The sequence below is a fragment of the Anastrepha ludens genome, chromosome 6, assembly GCF_028408465.1.
Source record: "Anastrepha ludens isolate Willacy chromosome 6, idAnaLude1.1, whole genome shotgun sequence".
Taxonomy (NCBI): domain Eukaryota; kingdom Metazoa; phylum Arthropoda; class Insecta; order Diptera; family Tephritidae; genus Anastrepha; species Anastrepha ludens.
In genome coordinates this window covers 103,266,933-103,282,709 of record NC_071502.1, presented here as the reverse complement: position 1 = coordinate 103,282,709, position 15,777 = coordinate 103,266,933, and the positions used below count along the sequence as shown (strand labels likewise).

The 15,777-nt window shown below is 39.3% G+C and overlaps 2 protein-coding genes and 1 non-coding gene across 3 annotated transcripts; 2 read left to right on the top strand and 1 right to left on the bottom strand.

Annotated features, from left to right (window-relative positions):
- Nucleotides 1–3,554: 3,554 nt before the first annotated feature.
- On the top strand, nucleotides 3,555–7,315 carry LOC128867204 (uncharacterized). Its single transcript, XM_054108305.1, is given in 4 exon segments — nucleotides 3,555–3,579; nucleotides 3,835–3,941; nucleotides 5,375–5,818; nucleotides 5,864–7,315. Coding segments are annotated over 4 exon segments (2,028 nt in total).
- A 2,127-nt stretch (nucleotides 7,316–9,442) lies between these two features.
- Nucleotides 9,443–11,302, bottom strand: LOC128867203 (uncharacterized). Its single transcript, XM_054108304.1, has one exon. It carries the CDS (start codon nucleotides 11,300–11,302, stop codon nucleotides 9,443–9,445), a length of 1,860 nt encoding a protein of 619 aa, XP_053964279.1.
- A 4,228-nt stretch (nucleotides 11,303–15,530) lies between these two features.
- Nucleotides 15,531–15,602, top strand: Trnah-gug (transfer RNA histidin (anticodon GUG)). Its single transcript has one exon. It is a non-coding gene; the product is annotated as a tRNA-His (tRNA).
- The last annotated feature ends 175 nt before the right edge of the window (nucleotides 15,603–15,777 follow it).

Sequence of the window (15,777 nt, the reverse complement as noted above, 5' to 3'; positions counted from 1 at the left end):
ATATGGGAACACTTTTTTCAGGAACCAATCAGCAATTTCCTTTTGCAAATGCCATTATTAACAGTTATTGTACCAATGGGAACAGTTTGCTAGCATATGGGAACACTTTTTTCAAGAATCCATAAGGAATTTATTTTCAAAAATATCATTATTCTAGTGGGAACAGTTTAGCGGCAAATGTGAATACTTTTTTAAAGAGCCAATTAGCCATTTCTTGGTAAAAATATCATTATTAATAGTTATTGTTGCAGTGGGACCTGTTTGGTGGCATATGGAACACTTTTTTCAAGAACCAATTAGCAATTTCCTTTTAAAAATGTCATTGTTAACAGTTCCGCTTTTAGTGGGGACAGTTTGGTCGCTTATGTGAACACTTTTTTCAAGAGTCAAATAACAATTTCTTTTCAAAAATGTCATTATTAACAATTATTGTTACGGTGGGAACACATTTGAAAAGTCAATTAGCAATTTCCTTTTAGAAATGTCACAAAATATGGCCTACTAAATAAAAGAAAACTGTCAGAATATTACTTCATGATCAAGTGCAAATCTGCTGACTCTAATAAAGTGGCTACCCCGTTTGGCCCGTAGTTGTTAGGTCACTGGCTGCGAATTATTCTTTATTGTGCCTATTAACTTACGCAGCTACCGAGATGGAAATGTTTAAATATCCAAATTAAGAAAAAATATCAAAATGACTGGTATTTAACAATAAATATTTGGTAGCCGACAAAACGAGATCTTCGCCAACTTCCCTAAAGTTCGGAACGGTTTTTATTATATTTATATTCATAGATAGTAGAAAATGAAGTAAAAAAGGAGTTACGTGCTTATAAAGTTGTGATACCCTCAACTAATCAACTGAACTGCCCTAAACTATTAAAGTCAATTACATACCCATAAAGCTCATATAAAAACCGAAACTAAACAGCACAATTTTCGATCCACCTCTCTTTAAAAGTGTTTTTATTGGTACTTGAAATATGTAAATTGTTGTGTGCTTTCGCCATACTACTACTAATGCACATCTTCCACTTCACTTCAATCACTCCGCTATTTATTATTGACAAAGAGTGTGCCAAACATCTGTGACTTTCCCATGGCGAATAGCTATGAAAAGCTAAATTGTGTCGCACAACAGCTTTATACCCCAACCATCAACCTTCGAAAGTATACACCATTTTCAGCAATAAATTCCTACGAAAATTCACTGATTCGCAAGCACTTATTATGAGGCTCGAATATGTCTACAGTCATGCAAATCCCTGCAGGAAAGCGCGAACGAACGAAACATATGTGAAAGAGCAGTCGAAACATAAGCGAATAGCTGGTTCTCTCCGAAGTTTCACTCAGCATAGCCGGAGCATTCAAAAATTATGTTAAATAATCTTTTCAGGTAAAGCAAATTATTAGTGGCCTTAGAGATGAAACGTTCTTAACTTGCTATCAAACTTTAAATGGTTAAGAGCCTCACCTTTCCTTGATATGAGGGTAGAGGTTATAATATAATGTGCTTAGTAAGACACTTTTGGTAAGCAGAGCGGGCTCCGTGGGATAAGCCACTGGTAATGTTGCGGTGCCTCATACAGTTTGCGATTCATGCTCCAGTAAATGTATCTGCCTCTGAATATGATACTGGTAAAATTGGAATATTTCAAGACTTCCTCAGGCTTAAGGCTTCTAATTAGGCATGGAATGACGAACAAAGCTCGTGCTTACGTCTTCAACAGAGCAATCTATGAAGAAAAGATTACAGGGATCGACTTTAGCCACAACTTCGGCTTTCAATTCCCTTACAGAATTGACTGAGACTCCGATATCGTTCTAAATATTGGCAGATTCTTGCCCTTACAAAGCAATCTCTTGTTTAATTATAGATTGTGGGTCTGGTGTCTTTTTCATGGTTCGTTCAACTCCTTCAAAACTCACATAGATAGTTGAGCTGTGATCAAAGCCATTCTGATGGCAACAACAAACTCGTTATGTGTGCGAGAACATCAAAGATCTCTACTGCCCCTTCCAGAGAGTTTTTCCGCACTAGTCCGTAGTCATTTTCTAGGAACATATGAAAAAGAGTGCGCGAAAAAAGGATTTGAGAAAGTTCAAAGCTATTTTCTAGAAGATCTGACTAACACAATACAGGTAGGTAGAGGCCAGCCTCATTTTAAGTGAACACTTTTTGAGACCAAACCTAGAATTTGCAACTACATCTGATACTGCATATCAAACATGATACTAATTTGTCAAATTTAACACTGCTTCAGAACTAACGAAAACGGAATGCAGAGAATACTAGTCGACATCTTTAGAATTTAGAACTAGTTCCGAACTATCGGAAAAGGGGTACAATTAATATTTGTTTGAACAATACTGGAAAAATGCATCAGTTACTCATATAAACAAAGAAGGAACGCGAACTAGCCATCGCTCTGAGCTCACCACATGGGCACCAGTGCCTTACTAGTGGACTTCCCTGCAGGCACGCGTGCTACAAACTCCTACATACACATACAAATTTATTCAGGCATATATATACAATCTTTACATATTGTTAGTGTTCGATAATAATAAAAACACTTTATCATTGATTCTATTATTGGTTTTGTTACTGCAGTCGCAGCTGATTGAAAGCAATGAAACATTTTATTATCCGCTACGTTAGTATTAAATTAGCCACAGACCAAAATCATTTTTCATTTTTATATGACTCAAAATTACTTAGCTTGCAAACAAGAATATGGCATTTACATACATATGAATGTGCATATATGTATGTATAGTGAATTTGAGCTATTTCGCCTACAGCTGCTAAAAGTCATCAAAACAGCTGTCACTTTACGAGCGTTGCATGCATAAAATTGGTTTAGATGACATTTCAAAAATATTTTTTATGAATTTTTGAAGAATAAAAGTTGATCTACAAAATCTCGCTTATATCGCCCATTAAACTGGCTGCCGCATGTTTGGAGAGTCTCGACAACAACTTAGCGTGAATCGCTTACGGCACATTCAGCTTCTAGCAGCACTGAAATATGTAGCGTTACGATATGTTGTGCATCTGATCAACGCGAGATCGAAAACAAGAGGAGAATCGGCAAACGTCTCCATGGATTCCAGAGTGAGTGCAATGAGTACAGAGTAAAAACTTGCGCAACAGAGGTAGTACTTAATCAGTCGAAATATTTGATTACGTTCGGTAGAGACAACATTAAGCCATTAGGCAAGACTGGCATTATTTCGCTCACAGGTTGCCGAGCCAATAACAATAGATTGATTTTTCAGATACACCGGTTAAGTCTGCCTACTGAGATGGATTGTTCACTTTACCTTGAATGATGAGACGTCCGAGTATATTTTTTATAAAGGTCCGGTATTGACAAGACAGTGATTGAAACTCAACTTAACTCCTGTATAATTGAAACTCTCGAACTCAACGACCGAGGACATTTTAGGATTCATTCGGAAGTTTTGCGAGCTAACCCAGGTTATATGAAGGTATGTATATGGTACGTGCCCGTAAAGAAAAAATTCCCAAACTTTATTGTCAAACATCAATGAGTTCACTCCGTGAAAGTTTCAGTAAGCTTAATTCGTGCTGAAAAATGCGGATTTATCACTTGTTTTATAAATAAGATGGCATAAGTTTATTGCAGTTGGACTTGACTATTTCACGGTAGTGGTAGTCCGAAATTTCATGGTCACTCCCACTACTTATGGGGTAAGCTCTAACCATACACTAATTCATGTATGAGGCTTAGTAAAGCCACTTCACCACCTTCTCAGTACCAATTTTAAATATTTCAGCTGGCGGTATTTTTACCACATCCTAAGCAGAGTCCATCAGTGACACTTCACTAGTAAATATTTTATTATGGTTGCAGCGCTCCTACTCTTAGGGAGTGACTAGTGTTGAACTTAACCGAATTTTTGTGTGCCTAGCGGTACAGCCAACTTTTTTAAGATGTTCCTGGCTGTAAACATCAAGTAGATCTTGCACGCCAAAAAAAATTTGAAGATACGAACGGAAAGTATTAAATAAGGAAGACCCATTACCGACAGAAAATGTCATTGGCGAGTTATTCGGAGCCGATCACAAAATAATAGGAAAATTTGGAGATCATACGAGCTGAAACCGAGAGTCATCGAATTTTTTTGTTACGCCTATGAAGTCAAAGGAAGAGAATTTTTTTCTACTGATTTTGATGCGATTTGAGAATTTAAGAAATGGGACTACAATAACACAAAACATAAAATAAGGGGCATGAAACAATATAGTCCTTAAAACCTAATAAAACCAATGACTTCTAACTCCTGCTCTGTATTTGTGGTAATTCATTGAGTGCTGCTCACTTCTGAAACTATTCAAATATATCGCAATCGGTCGCTGGGGGCTGTCTAAGTCTAAGCATTGGAGGGATATGCGAACAATGCTCGGCCAACAAGTACAAAGCTCTTCGCCGTATCGCCATAGTTTATGAAGTTACTGCACTTAGCACTGAAAGACGATGCCTACTCACTGGCGCAAACCAAAAATACATTTGAAAATCGGTAAAACCGACAGGCTTTCAATGGCATTCTTCGTGAGTTCATCGTCACCTTCACCAATTTTCCTTCATCAACATCGTAATCAGAGACCTTTTACCAGTTAGACTAGAGACTTCTTCTTGGTTGGCGACATAACCGCTGACGCGTTTTGGCGGATTTTGAGGATAGTTCCATGTGTAGAAATTGACGGAATGGGGGAAGTCCCTGATCACCACTCACTTGGGAGTGGACAGGACAATTTTTCGCGCATATGGCCCAAGCAGCCCACAACTTCGGAGCTTCGCCCAAGTATTCTCTGTGTAGCTTCCGAACATCCGTTCAAGAGCGAGCTAATGTAAGAAAGCGAAGCAGCCCAGGATATCTTGTTTTGCGCTGAGTTTGGGACCCGCCGCGTAATAATCCTCCGCCCCAATGAAAAAGGAAGCCTCGCATGAGAACTATCTACTGCCACAATATTACGTGCTGAATATTGTAGCAGGCTGAACTCCTACCTAATCAGAATTGATGCCTACATACCCAGCATGTGTCACCAGCCATATCATTACTTGGTCCTTTAAACCGACTAATCTAACACATTTTCCCTTTGTTATGACTTACAACCTAACCTAACTTAACATGGATGTGCATATGCTGCCAGAAGGATGGGAGAATTAAGTGCTTGAAATTTTCTTTATGGTATGCAATAAATTACACTTATTTGAATGAATAGCCTCCATTTGTGGTGGCGTGCTTTAGTATCGCCATAAAACTTTAAAATTACTCACTCACCTCAATTGCGTCTCCTTCGGCGCGCAGTTTATTTAAAAGGCTTTGCTTCCTTCACAATTAGCATTATTTGAAGGCATCGTCAATTCGGTTAAGCAACATCGATATCAAAAGAATGTTTTACATATCCAACACATCCGTTTCGCTGTTGCGTCCAGCCATCAGAACTGAGGAAAACCAATCTGCCAGTGGCACAGTGCCACAGCTAGTGAGCGTCATATTCTTAATTAAAGTGATACGTGCGCTTTACGACGTGTACCGTTTTAAAAACTTTATTCTCTACATAAGTGAAGAACTTGAGGTCAACTCGCTGTACGCAGTTGAGTTTTTCGCGAATCTTTTCGGTGGGCTCCCCTTTGTCCCATTGATAGTTATAACCAGCGGCAATAAAACGGATCCAACGCTTTATCACATAGATGTTCTTATCAGCAGACCTTCGCTTAGTCTGGTATTCTCGACGGGACCAAACGACACAGTTATGGCACTGGCAACGGAAAGCATGAAACGTGTACATATTTTTAAAACTATTTTTATACTTTTTCCTATGCTGCAGACGGATGCGATCTACGACACTACCGAAAATTATAGCCTTTTCTGGGAGTCTGTAAATAAGATGTGTGCATGGATCTGGCGTGAACAATTTCTCTACACTATTTTGTTAACTATCGGCGATAATATCTATACGCTCGATCCATATCCAAATCTGAAAATCATGAACAAAACTGGTAACTGGCATGTGGCAGACTTTTTCATTGATTACTACCACGACTTCAAAGGTTATGTGCTGAAAACCGTAATCCATTATGATCTGCCGCGTATATTTGATCGTCGCTATGAACAAAATAATCTTTTAATTAGCGGCACCTCTGGTAAACTTTTTACAACATTCACGCAGTCCATTAATGTCACGCTAGTTGATTACACGGTGATGAGCTCACCTTATGAGCCAATCGAACTGGGTGAGGTAATCGATCTTATCGCGAATAGAACCATCGAGTTCAGTCCACACTCGCTAACGGCACTCTTTGATGTCGATTATGTGGGCAGAAGCTATCCGATCGGCATCAATGATTGGTGCATTATGGTACCATTATACAACAGGTCTGCCGAACATCTTTATTTACAACACAGTTTTCAATATTACACTTGGCTACTTGTCCTGTTCGCTGTTATCTACATATCCTTCGCGCTGTGGCTATGCACCCCCAAGCGTCCCAGGGAATACAGCAGCGCTTTGCTGCAGGCAATTTGCTCAATGCTTAACATCGCGCACTCAACGTTCTTCAATACACCGAATCTGAATCTTCGCATGCGATTCATTTTCTTCTGTCTCTCTGTGATTGGCTCTATAACCTCCAACTGGTATATCACAAAGATCGCTAGCTATCTAATGACTTCATTACCTTCACCACAAATCGTTACCGTAGACGATGTAATACGTGCTAATTTGCGTATCAAAGTATTTGACTATGAATATGAACTTTTGAAGTTCATGCCTGCGCAATATCCGCAACGTTTTCTACAACAACTAGACATTGTCGATAAACAATTCATGGACCAGCATCGCGATACGCTGAACACTAGTTTTGGTTATAGCATACAATCTGATCGCTGGGAGTTTCTCAATATGCAGCAACAGTTCTTGCGACAACCACTCTTTCGGCGTTCGGACATCTGTATGGGTCCATTCCATCATGTGTTCCCTTTGTATACCGATTCACATCTCAATCTGCCTCTTACATACTTCATCATGTATGCTTCGCAGTCCGGTTTCCTGATCTATTGGCGAAAAAAGGCTTTTACTGATGCCATACGTTTGAAATTGGTGAAAATCATTTTGATACATGAGGAGCCAAGGCCGTTGTCCTTAAGTTTTCTCCTACCGATTTGGTATGTGTGGGGCTTGGGACTCACAATCGCGTTCATATTTTTCATCTGTGAACTGAAGGGTGCATCTCTATCGAGACTTAAAAGAAAAGTGAAGGTGGGCTTATATAAGGCATGAGAGCTTGGAACTTTACGGCGGATATTAAAAGTTATTTTATTAGAGGCTCCAAATACACACTAAGCTAAAGACTTTTCTTAATATTTATATTTATATTAGCTTTCAAATAAACATTGAGCTGCACAAAGAAAGTAAACTTCTCTTACTATACACCGGTTAAGCGTTCTTTGATTTCTATTTTTTACCACTCATCACAAGAGCTGCGTTGGATTGGAATTCCCAAAGGAGTCGCAGACGTGGGAGACGAGCCAACAACTGGAGGCGACAGTTGGATGCAGAAGCGCAGATAGCAGGCTATTCGTGGAGACAAATAAAATGTATAGCTTCAAATAAATCAAATAATCTACTTTTAAAGTCTTATGTGCCACCTAGGAACAACGAGAAAATATATATGACCCAATATTTATTGCCTTCTCTGACATTTAAACTCACGCATCTCAGATGAGCACTTATCTACTTAGTTATTCAATTAGTACGAATATAGTCACAGCTCCAAACAAATACAACTTCTTTTTAGAATAAATTTTTTTGTTCTCTGTACAGCCGAGTTAGATGTAGCCACAGAGGCCATATGTGCATGTAATTCTGCTTATCCCGAATTAAATCCCCACTGCGGGCGTAAGACAACAAAATTACATAGTTAGTTCTGATAGCGACTCACTCTGTACAGACAAATGTAAACTTCTGAGAGTGGCGTTGTCATGAAAAGGCTTCTCTACAATTTGGCAATGTCTGCTCTAAAACTGTATTTCGAGAAAATACAAAGATGCGCACGGCAAACTGGAGAAGTAGCACATCTCTTTTCGGTTGTTTATTCCACTTACTTCCAACTCAGGTAGGTAGGTGAAACTGTTGACTCTTGCACTCCCTAAGTAGCACTAAAATGCCGATTTGAACACATTATAAGACCTCCAACGAACAGATATCTACAGCTGGTGAGAGCTGTTGATATAATGGAGAAGATTGATGGGGTTTAGGTTGACGCACGCTGTCGAAGAAAGGAGCACGCAGTGACCTTACTCGTCTAGCTGCCAAACCCGGACATTTACAGAGAAAATGCTCAACATTCTCCTTTCTTCTTTAAAGGTTCACACAGCTTCTGCAATGCGGATTAAAAGGTAAGCCTAGCTTTTCCGCGGGTGTGTCTAATGACTGGTAAGTACAGCTACGAGTTTGGAAATTGAAAGGCGAGAAGTCCCCAGGACCTTCTGAGTCCTCTGTCTATTGTATTGGGACCAAATGTGTTTTGCAATAGCACATGAAGAAATGTAACTGTTTTTTCTATGCTTTCCTAAGAAATAAGTTGTGCAATTCCCCCCCTTTAAAAACAATCAGAGACAAGCCGATGGCCGGGTAGGAGGTCTTTGAGACTAATTCAGCCACTTTTCTGGCAAGCTCATCAGCAATTTCTTTTCCCTCTATATACTCATTTCTACCCAGATCAGAGAAATGTTACTTCCAATTCAACTGAAGTTAAATTATAACTATTCAAAATCTTTACCATTCCATATTTTAATAAATAGCTTCAGCTCCTTCAGGTAGACTTTTAACTCATTTCAAATTACGAACCAGAGTACTATGTTTACGCAACAACGATCTATACGAGAGATGCAAAGTCCAACCGGTAGCTCACATGATAAAACTGTGAAAGGGAAAAGTGGATTGGGCATACGCTTCGCAGTTTTCGCTATTAGAGTATCAACTCAAATATTAACTCAAAGAACTTTTCAAATAAAGTTTTGTGATCTCGAGGCACCTGAACTAACCCTACTTTTTTAGAAATGTTAATATCACTATTCTCGAGCCTAAAAACATATCTCAACTACTTTGTTTAGTCAACTGCATACAAAGAACCCAGAGATCTACCCATCTGTAAAAAATGTTCTTTCTCAAGTTTTTCACTGGCTAAGTTATAAGAGACTTTGATCAATAACTCTACTCGTATAAGATCTTTCCAAGCAAATGAAAACTTCTCCTTAAATATTATTGTATTGTTATTTTATTGTTAGAATTAATTTCTCAGAAAAATTTCACCAAGCTAATATACGGCCCGACTATATAACTGCAAGTTGCGTTAATACATATATGCAGTTGATGTTTGGTAGTTACAGTTAGCACTTTGGAGCTTTAAGGCTGCTTAAAACCATCGGGATTGCCTTGCATTGAACGCTGTTCTACTTTTTCCTCTCCTCTGTGCTTTGTCAATGTTTCACTTCCAGACGTACCTCGTATCTCTATAAGAAACACACAGAATGCTAAGCTCAGACCACCAATCAATAAAATCCAAGCTGCGTAAAGCGTATACAAGTTCAAAGCTTTGAAAGGCAACACATTATTCACCAACTTCACATAGCCTTCCTTCAATGCATCGTTGAAGTCCGAGGTCAGCCAGTAAATATCCAATCCAGCCATTTGGACATCCAGTATTAAGTGCGCTAGAGGTTGTTCCAAATGTGAATCCAAACGCATTGGATAGCTTATGCATGGACTGCCCAAACAGATTTTCGAAAAACGATTGATGGGTTTATTAGAATATTGTTCTTGTAAGGAGAGAAAACGCCAACGCTCCTCAGTAACCGGATATGCATAGGAATTGTTGGACTTCAGTAGATGCGCCATTTGTACGCTCGAATTCGCACCTTTTATAAGCTTCGTGACTTTGGGCACGAGCTCGGGTGGCACCTGTTCTAAAACCATGTCGATCTCATGAAACTTGGTTAAGATGGGCAATTGCGCCTCGATCAACGACTCGAATGTATCCAATTGTTCACCCACCAGTATGGTTGTGTAGAAGCTGCTTAACAAGTTATTGTACCAGCTGGTGAGTAGAAACCCGAAAAGCGCCAGCTGTAAATAGACCACCAAGTATCGCAGTGATGGCGTCTGCTGGCTTTGATAGGTCGAAGGCAAAAACATCACTTGTGCTATGCTCTCGAGAAATGTGCGCGATAGCTTTGTAAGAAATGGAGCATCGCAAGGTACACAAGGACTGGTCCACACAAGCGCCACCGAGATATAGGCCACTGCGATGCATATAACAATCCAGCTGTCCCATTTGAGCGGACGTAGCGGATAAAAACAGCGTGGAATCTCATTTTGCACTGGCACTATGAGGCAGCATTCCAACTTGAATATCGGATAACTCATAATGCCCTGATGTTCACTAATGCTCGTATACGGATGCAGGGAAATCTCGAGCTCCTGCTTTGCTAGTTGTTGCACTATTGTGCTCATATTAACGCTGTTCATAATGTCGTGAACCGCATTAAGATTGCTGATGCGCAGCGTAATATTCATGCGACGCATAAAACTTATAAATATCTGATAGGCAAAGCCGCGTATGTGCTGATTGCGTACAAAGAAGATGCGCGGTAAATCATTTTCGGCCGGCGTTGAGATCGTATAGCCCTGCAGATCGGTGGGTGCGGGCGGAAAGAGATCGGCGCTCCGATTCGACACACGAAAAACCTGCAAATGCGGGAATGGCGAATAGCGGTAAATTGTGTGGTTGTGCAGCAGTATGGCGTGCAGGAACTGTAGTTGCCAGAGTGTGGCGAACATTTCCATGGGTTCAAGCTTTCCCGTCATAGCAACTACTACAACTTTAGTTGCGCGTAATTTGCGCAAACGCTGATCGACAACGCGCCAAATGCGGTCGCTAGGCGTATCACATAAAACCACGCTCAACGCATCGTTTGCTATGTGATGACGTAACGTATTGCTGGGTGGTGTTGAGTTGTCAGCGGCAGTGAAGATATAACGCGCGGCCAAGAGGCGTCTATCCAAGCTGTTAACTACAGTCATGAACGCAGTGTGGTGTTTATCTTCAGTGCCTATGAAAATTGGTACGTTTGCAATGCGATGATGGAGTAGTGTGCGCAATAAAACCTCGTCGAAAATCATGGCGTGCTCGGTTGTGTTGAAGGCAGTGCTGGCGCGAAACAGCAAAGTGCAGACAAGCCCAAGTATCAAATGCAATGTCAACATCCTGCAGGACGACTAATGGCTGCTCAACAGGCAACTGGAGTTATATACCGAATTGCTGGGCTGTACCTTCATTCACAAGCCTATCCACATATGTACATATGTACATATCTATAAACGAGTATGTGCTCAATGTAATGAGCTTATTAAATAAATTAAGCTGATTTGTCGCAATTAAATTTAATCAATCAACACTTAACTCATTTGGTAATTTTCATATTGTTGATGCTAATAAAATTGCATTTCCACTGGCGTATAATCCGAATGCTATTCTCTAACTGCCAATGAAAATTTCTAATTTTTATTCTGACTGTCTTAGGAATATTTTCTAACTTTGTAGTAGAGACGCACACATTTTGATAAAATAAAGTTTGAAACCTAAGTAAACTGTCTTATTTACCTGCATATAAATATTTGTCAACATGAAATCATTTACTCTAAGAAAACAAAGGCTAACATAGAAAAGAAATTCAAGGCTAACTAGTGCTCCTACAAAATGTCTTTTTACAAGGTGTACTGTCTGTGGTGCTATCAGTGTGTCGGGTGGATTTTGAAATTATGCCTCCTTTGGACAGCTTTTTTAAAACCTTTGGTTAGGCTCCCGGCTCTGGCCTTTTTTCGTCCTGTTCGAGGATCCTTTTAAAAAGAAAATTAAATTTTAGATAGAAAAGTTTGTGGGTGCCCAACAGAAGGTTAAGGAAAAAATACATTTTCAGGCTTTTTTGTGTGTTAATAAACATACGAGGTCTTTTAGAAAAGTATCCGACTTTGTTTTTTATTTCTTACACCTGACAAATTTGAATTACGCGCGCTTGCATAAGCAGACCTGTAACCTACGTGCACATGTGTGAATTTTTTCCCGCCTGTCGCTATCGTCAGTTACTGTCAAGCAGTGGAAGATTTATAATTTTTGCAAATGGCGTCATACGGAAATCATATTTGACACTTGTAAACTAGACTACTGATGGATGCAAACAAGTAGGTAATGAAGCGCGTAAAGGTCCTAGTAAAGATTTCCATCATTCAAAATAATTTTTTGAAGTGAAACCTCTTAGGCATCGATGGGCAAGCGAGAATGGAGAGTAAACTTTCAAGGTCATACAACGTTTTGGGCATTTTCGTTCCGCGAGAGAGAAAAAATATATAACGTAGAGGAAAAGAAGAGAGAGAGTTATACCTTATATATATCCTAGATACACTTTAGGTTATTTTTCCTGAGTTTTTCCTTGTGGTTGCTAATTTCTAGTGAGAAATAACACTGCCTACTTTTTGGCGCTTGTTTGTTGGTGCAAACTTATAAGAAATATATTTTTGGTGCCTACTTTTTGGCATTCAATTTCCTTGGTGCCTACTGTTTGGAGCGTTTTTTCGTGCCTACTTTTTGGCGCTGTTTCCTGGCTAGTGCTTGTGCGTACTATAAAGTGCTATCCATTCCGGTGTCGGATTTCTTGGTATTACCTTGCGGTAATTTGTGCCATTGCTGCGGTCCTGGAATCGCTGCGGTTGTGCGGGCGATAAGCGCTCGGAGTAGTGTGCGTTGTTGCCACGGTTTGTGTCCGGCGTTTACCTACACCGGTCCACCCTACTCCGTTTTTTGTAAATTTTGTCTATTTGTGTTCTCTGCAAATGTTGTGAATTTATTTAGATATATATTCTTTCTTTCTCTCTCATTCTCTCTTGGGTATCTCCCTCTTTCTTTGAAAGTTTCACTTCTGTTATGTGTACTACGCTACACGCACTTTTTTCTTGATTTTAAGTTATTCAAAAACAAATTTGCGAATATGTAAGTAATATATACTTGTACATGGGTCAAGCGCGACGCGAATTTATAAACATTTAGACTACTCAAAAGGGGGATCATATATCATATTAAAGAAGATAGGCGACTAGCTGACATTACAGCAATTTTCAGAGCAAGATGCAGTTAACTAAAGCTAAATGCAACCAAGTATGTAATACCCAGAAAATTTGCATCCTCTGCAATTTAAACGAGGAAGAAGATATGCAGTACTTCTTACGAAGATGCCCGGTACTGAAGGAGATCAGAACAAAATACCTAAACGCAGCGAAACTAACTGAAGCAGAAGTAATAGATATACGAGGTGTGTCCAAAAAGTACCGCGAATTTTGTGCTTTTTCAAAAATTATTTATTTATTCTTTCCAATCTATTTTGTCCTCTTCAAAGTAATCCACACCTCGAAGCACTTCAAAAAATCTTTTTTTTTTTTTCTTGTTCAGCTGCTCCTTCGATGCCGTCTTTATCTCGCCAATCGCAGCGTAGCGTCGTCTTTTCATGGGCCTCCTCAGTTCTAATCTGATCCCCAGATCTGGGGAATACGGTGGCTGTGGCATCATTAGTAAGTTGTTTTTGGCCAAGTGTTTTTGGTGTGAGCAGGGGCGTTATCGTGATGCAAGAGCCAATTTTTGTTCTTCCGCAAATCCGGGCGTTTCTGGCGGATTGCTTAGCGCAAATTGCGCATAACTTGCAGGTAATATTCCTTATTGACCGTTTTACCCTGTGGCAAGAACTCATGATGCACAACCCCCCAGCAATCGAAGAAAACGGTAAGCAAAACTTTTACATTCGCCCGAACTTGGCGTGCTTTTTTCGGTCTTGGTGCGCGCGGCAGCTTCCATTGAGATGATTGAGCTTTGGTTTCCACGTCATAACCATAAACCCACGATTCGTCACCAGTTAAGACCCTCTGGAGCAAATTTGGGTCGTCGCGGACAGAGTCCAACATCTCATTAGCAATGTTCATGCGATGGTGCTTTTGGTCGAAATTGAGCAGCTTTGGTTCGAATTGTGCGGCGACCCGTCTCATGCCCAAATCATTGAAAAAAATCGAAGGGCACGAGCCAACTTCTCTAACGGTGATTCGACGATTGGCCAATACGATTTTCTTCACTTCGTCAATTTTTTCGTCTGTTGTTGAAGTGCTCGGGCGTCCGGCACGCTTTTTGTGGTTCACATCTTCTCAGCCTTCTGAGAACATTTTGTACCACCGATAAACGTTACTTACACAGTCAACATTCTGAATGCTTCCACGCACTTAATTTCGTTTTGCATACAAAATTTGATGCAGGTTCTTTGATCCATCTTTTTGAATAGGTAAAAATCAAAGACAAGCCGCAACACGTGCAAGCAAAGCAGCTGTCAACAATTAACTGAACATTTAAAATGGCCGAACTCGTCGGCATGAGTGAGAGACATGAGTACCAACATATCGCCACAAAAAAATCGAAATTCGAATATATGTACGTAACCAGCGAAAATTCAAAATTAGCGATACTTTCTGAACACACCTCGTACTTAATGGCGACAATTGGAAAAAATTTGCTTTATATACTCAGCCTTACGCTATAGAGAATTTCTTACTGCAGAGTTTAATTTTTGATTAATTTTTGACAACATTGTTATTGCCACAAATTTATTATTTCTTACTTTATGTATTTAATTGAATTATTGTATAAATTATTGAAATGTAAGATGTAATATTTATAAATAAATAAAGTATTACTACTACTACTACTTGTTCATGGGCTCGTGTATGTGTTTTCGTTTAAAATTTAAGTTATCTGAATTTTAAACACTTAAATTTGAGGTGAATAATTTTTATTTACATAGTGCATGTATGGATGTACATATGCATGTATGTTTATTTGCAAATGCATATCTGCCTATTTATGTATGTCTTTATGTGTGCATACAAGTATTTACGGGTGAGTGCATTATTTCCGTAACATACAAGCAAGTGTTTTGCGTGCGATTCCTTGATTTACTATCGTCAAAATATATTTTTATTTCATTTTATTTTTATCTTTTTTTTTTAATTTTCCCTCCTCTTGGCTCTTTATTTGCTTACTCATTGTTGGTGTACGCTATTTACAGCAGCGGTCGACTCATACCAGCATACAAACATATGTACATATATAGCGACCACATTGCCGGTGGTAAGTGAACAAATTCCAAAAAAAAATTCTTTCTTTTCTTTTTTCTCTTACCATTCACTGCTTAACGGCACTCATGAAATGCGCCCCAGTTCTTCTCTATCCCCAATCAAATGCTTATCGCTGTTGTGTGCTCATTTAAACGCACATGGTGCTGCTTGTTGTTGTTATAGTAGTTGTTTTTTGTTATTTGCGTTGGATCAACTTTGTTCATTTGTTTATGTGTTTATGTGGTGTTTGTGTTACAAAATATGGTGGCGTGACGACAAGCTTTCAATAGCCGTGATCGTCTAGTGGTTAGGACCCTACGTTGTGGCCGTAGTAACCCAGGTTCGAATCCTGGTCACGGCAATACTCCATACGTACGAGTATTGTCACGGATGAAGGCGTTTTTTTTCTCCTCAAAATTTTTTTAGAGTTATTTAATTAATAATTAAATTTAGATGGATTATTTATTTACATACATACATATGTGTATATGTACATGCCATATGTATGTATGGGGTTGGTGTCGAAATTCTGTATG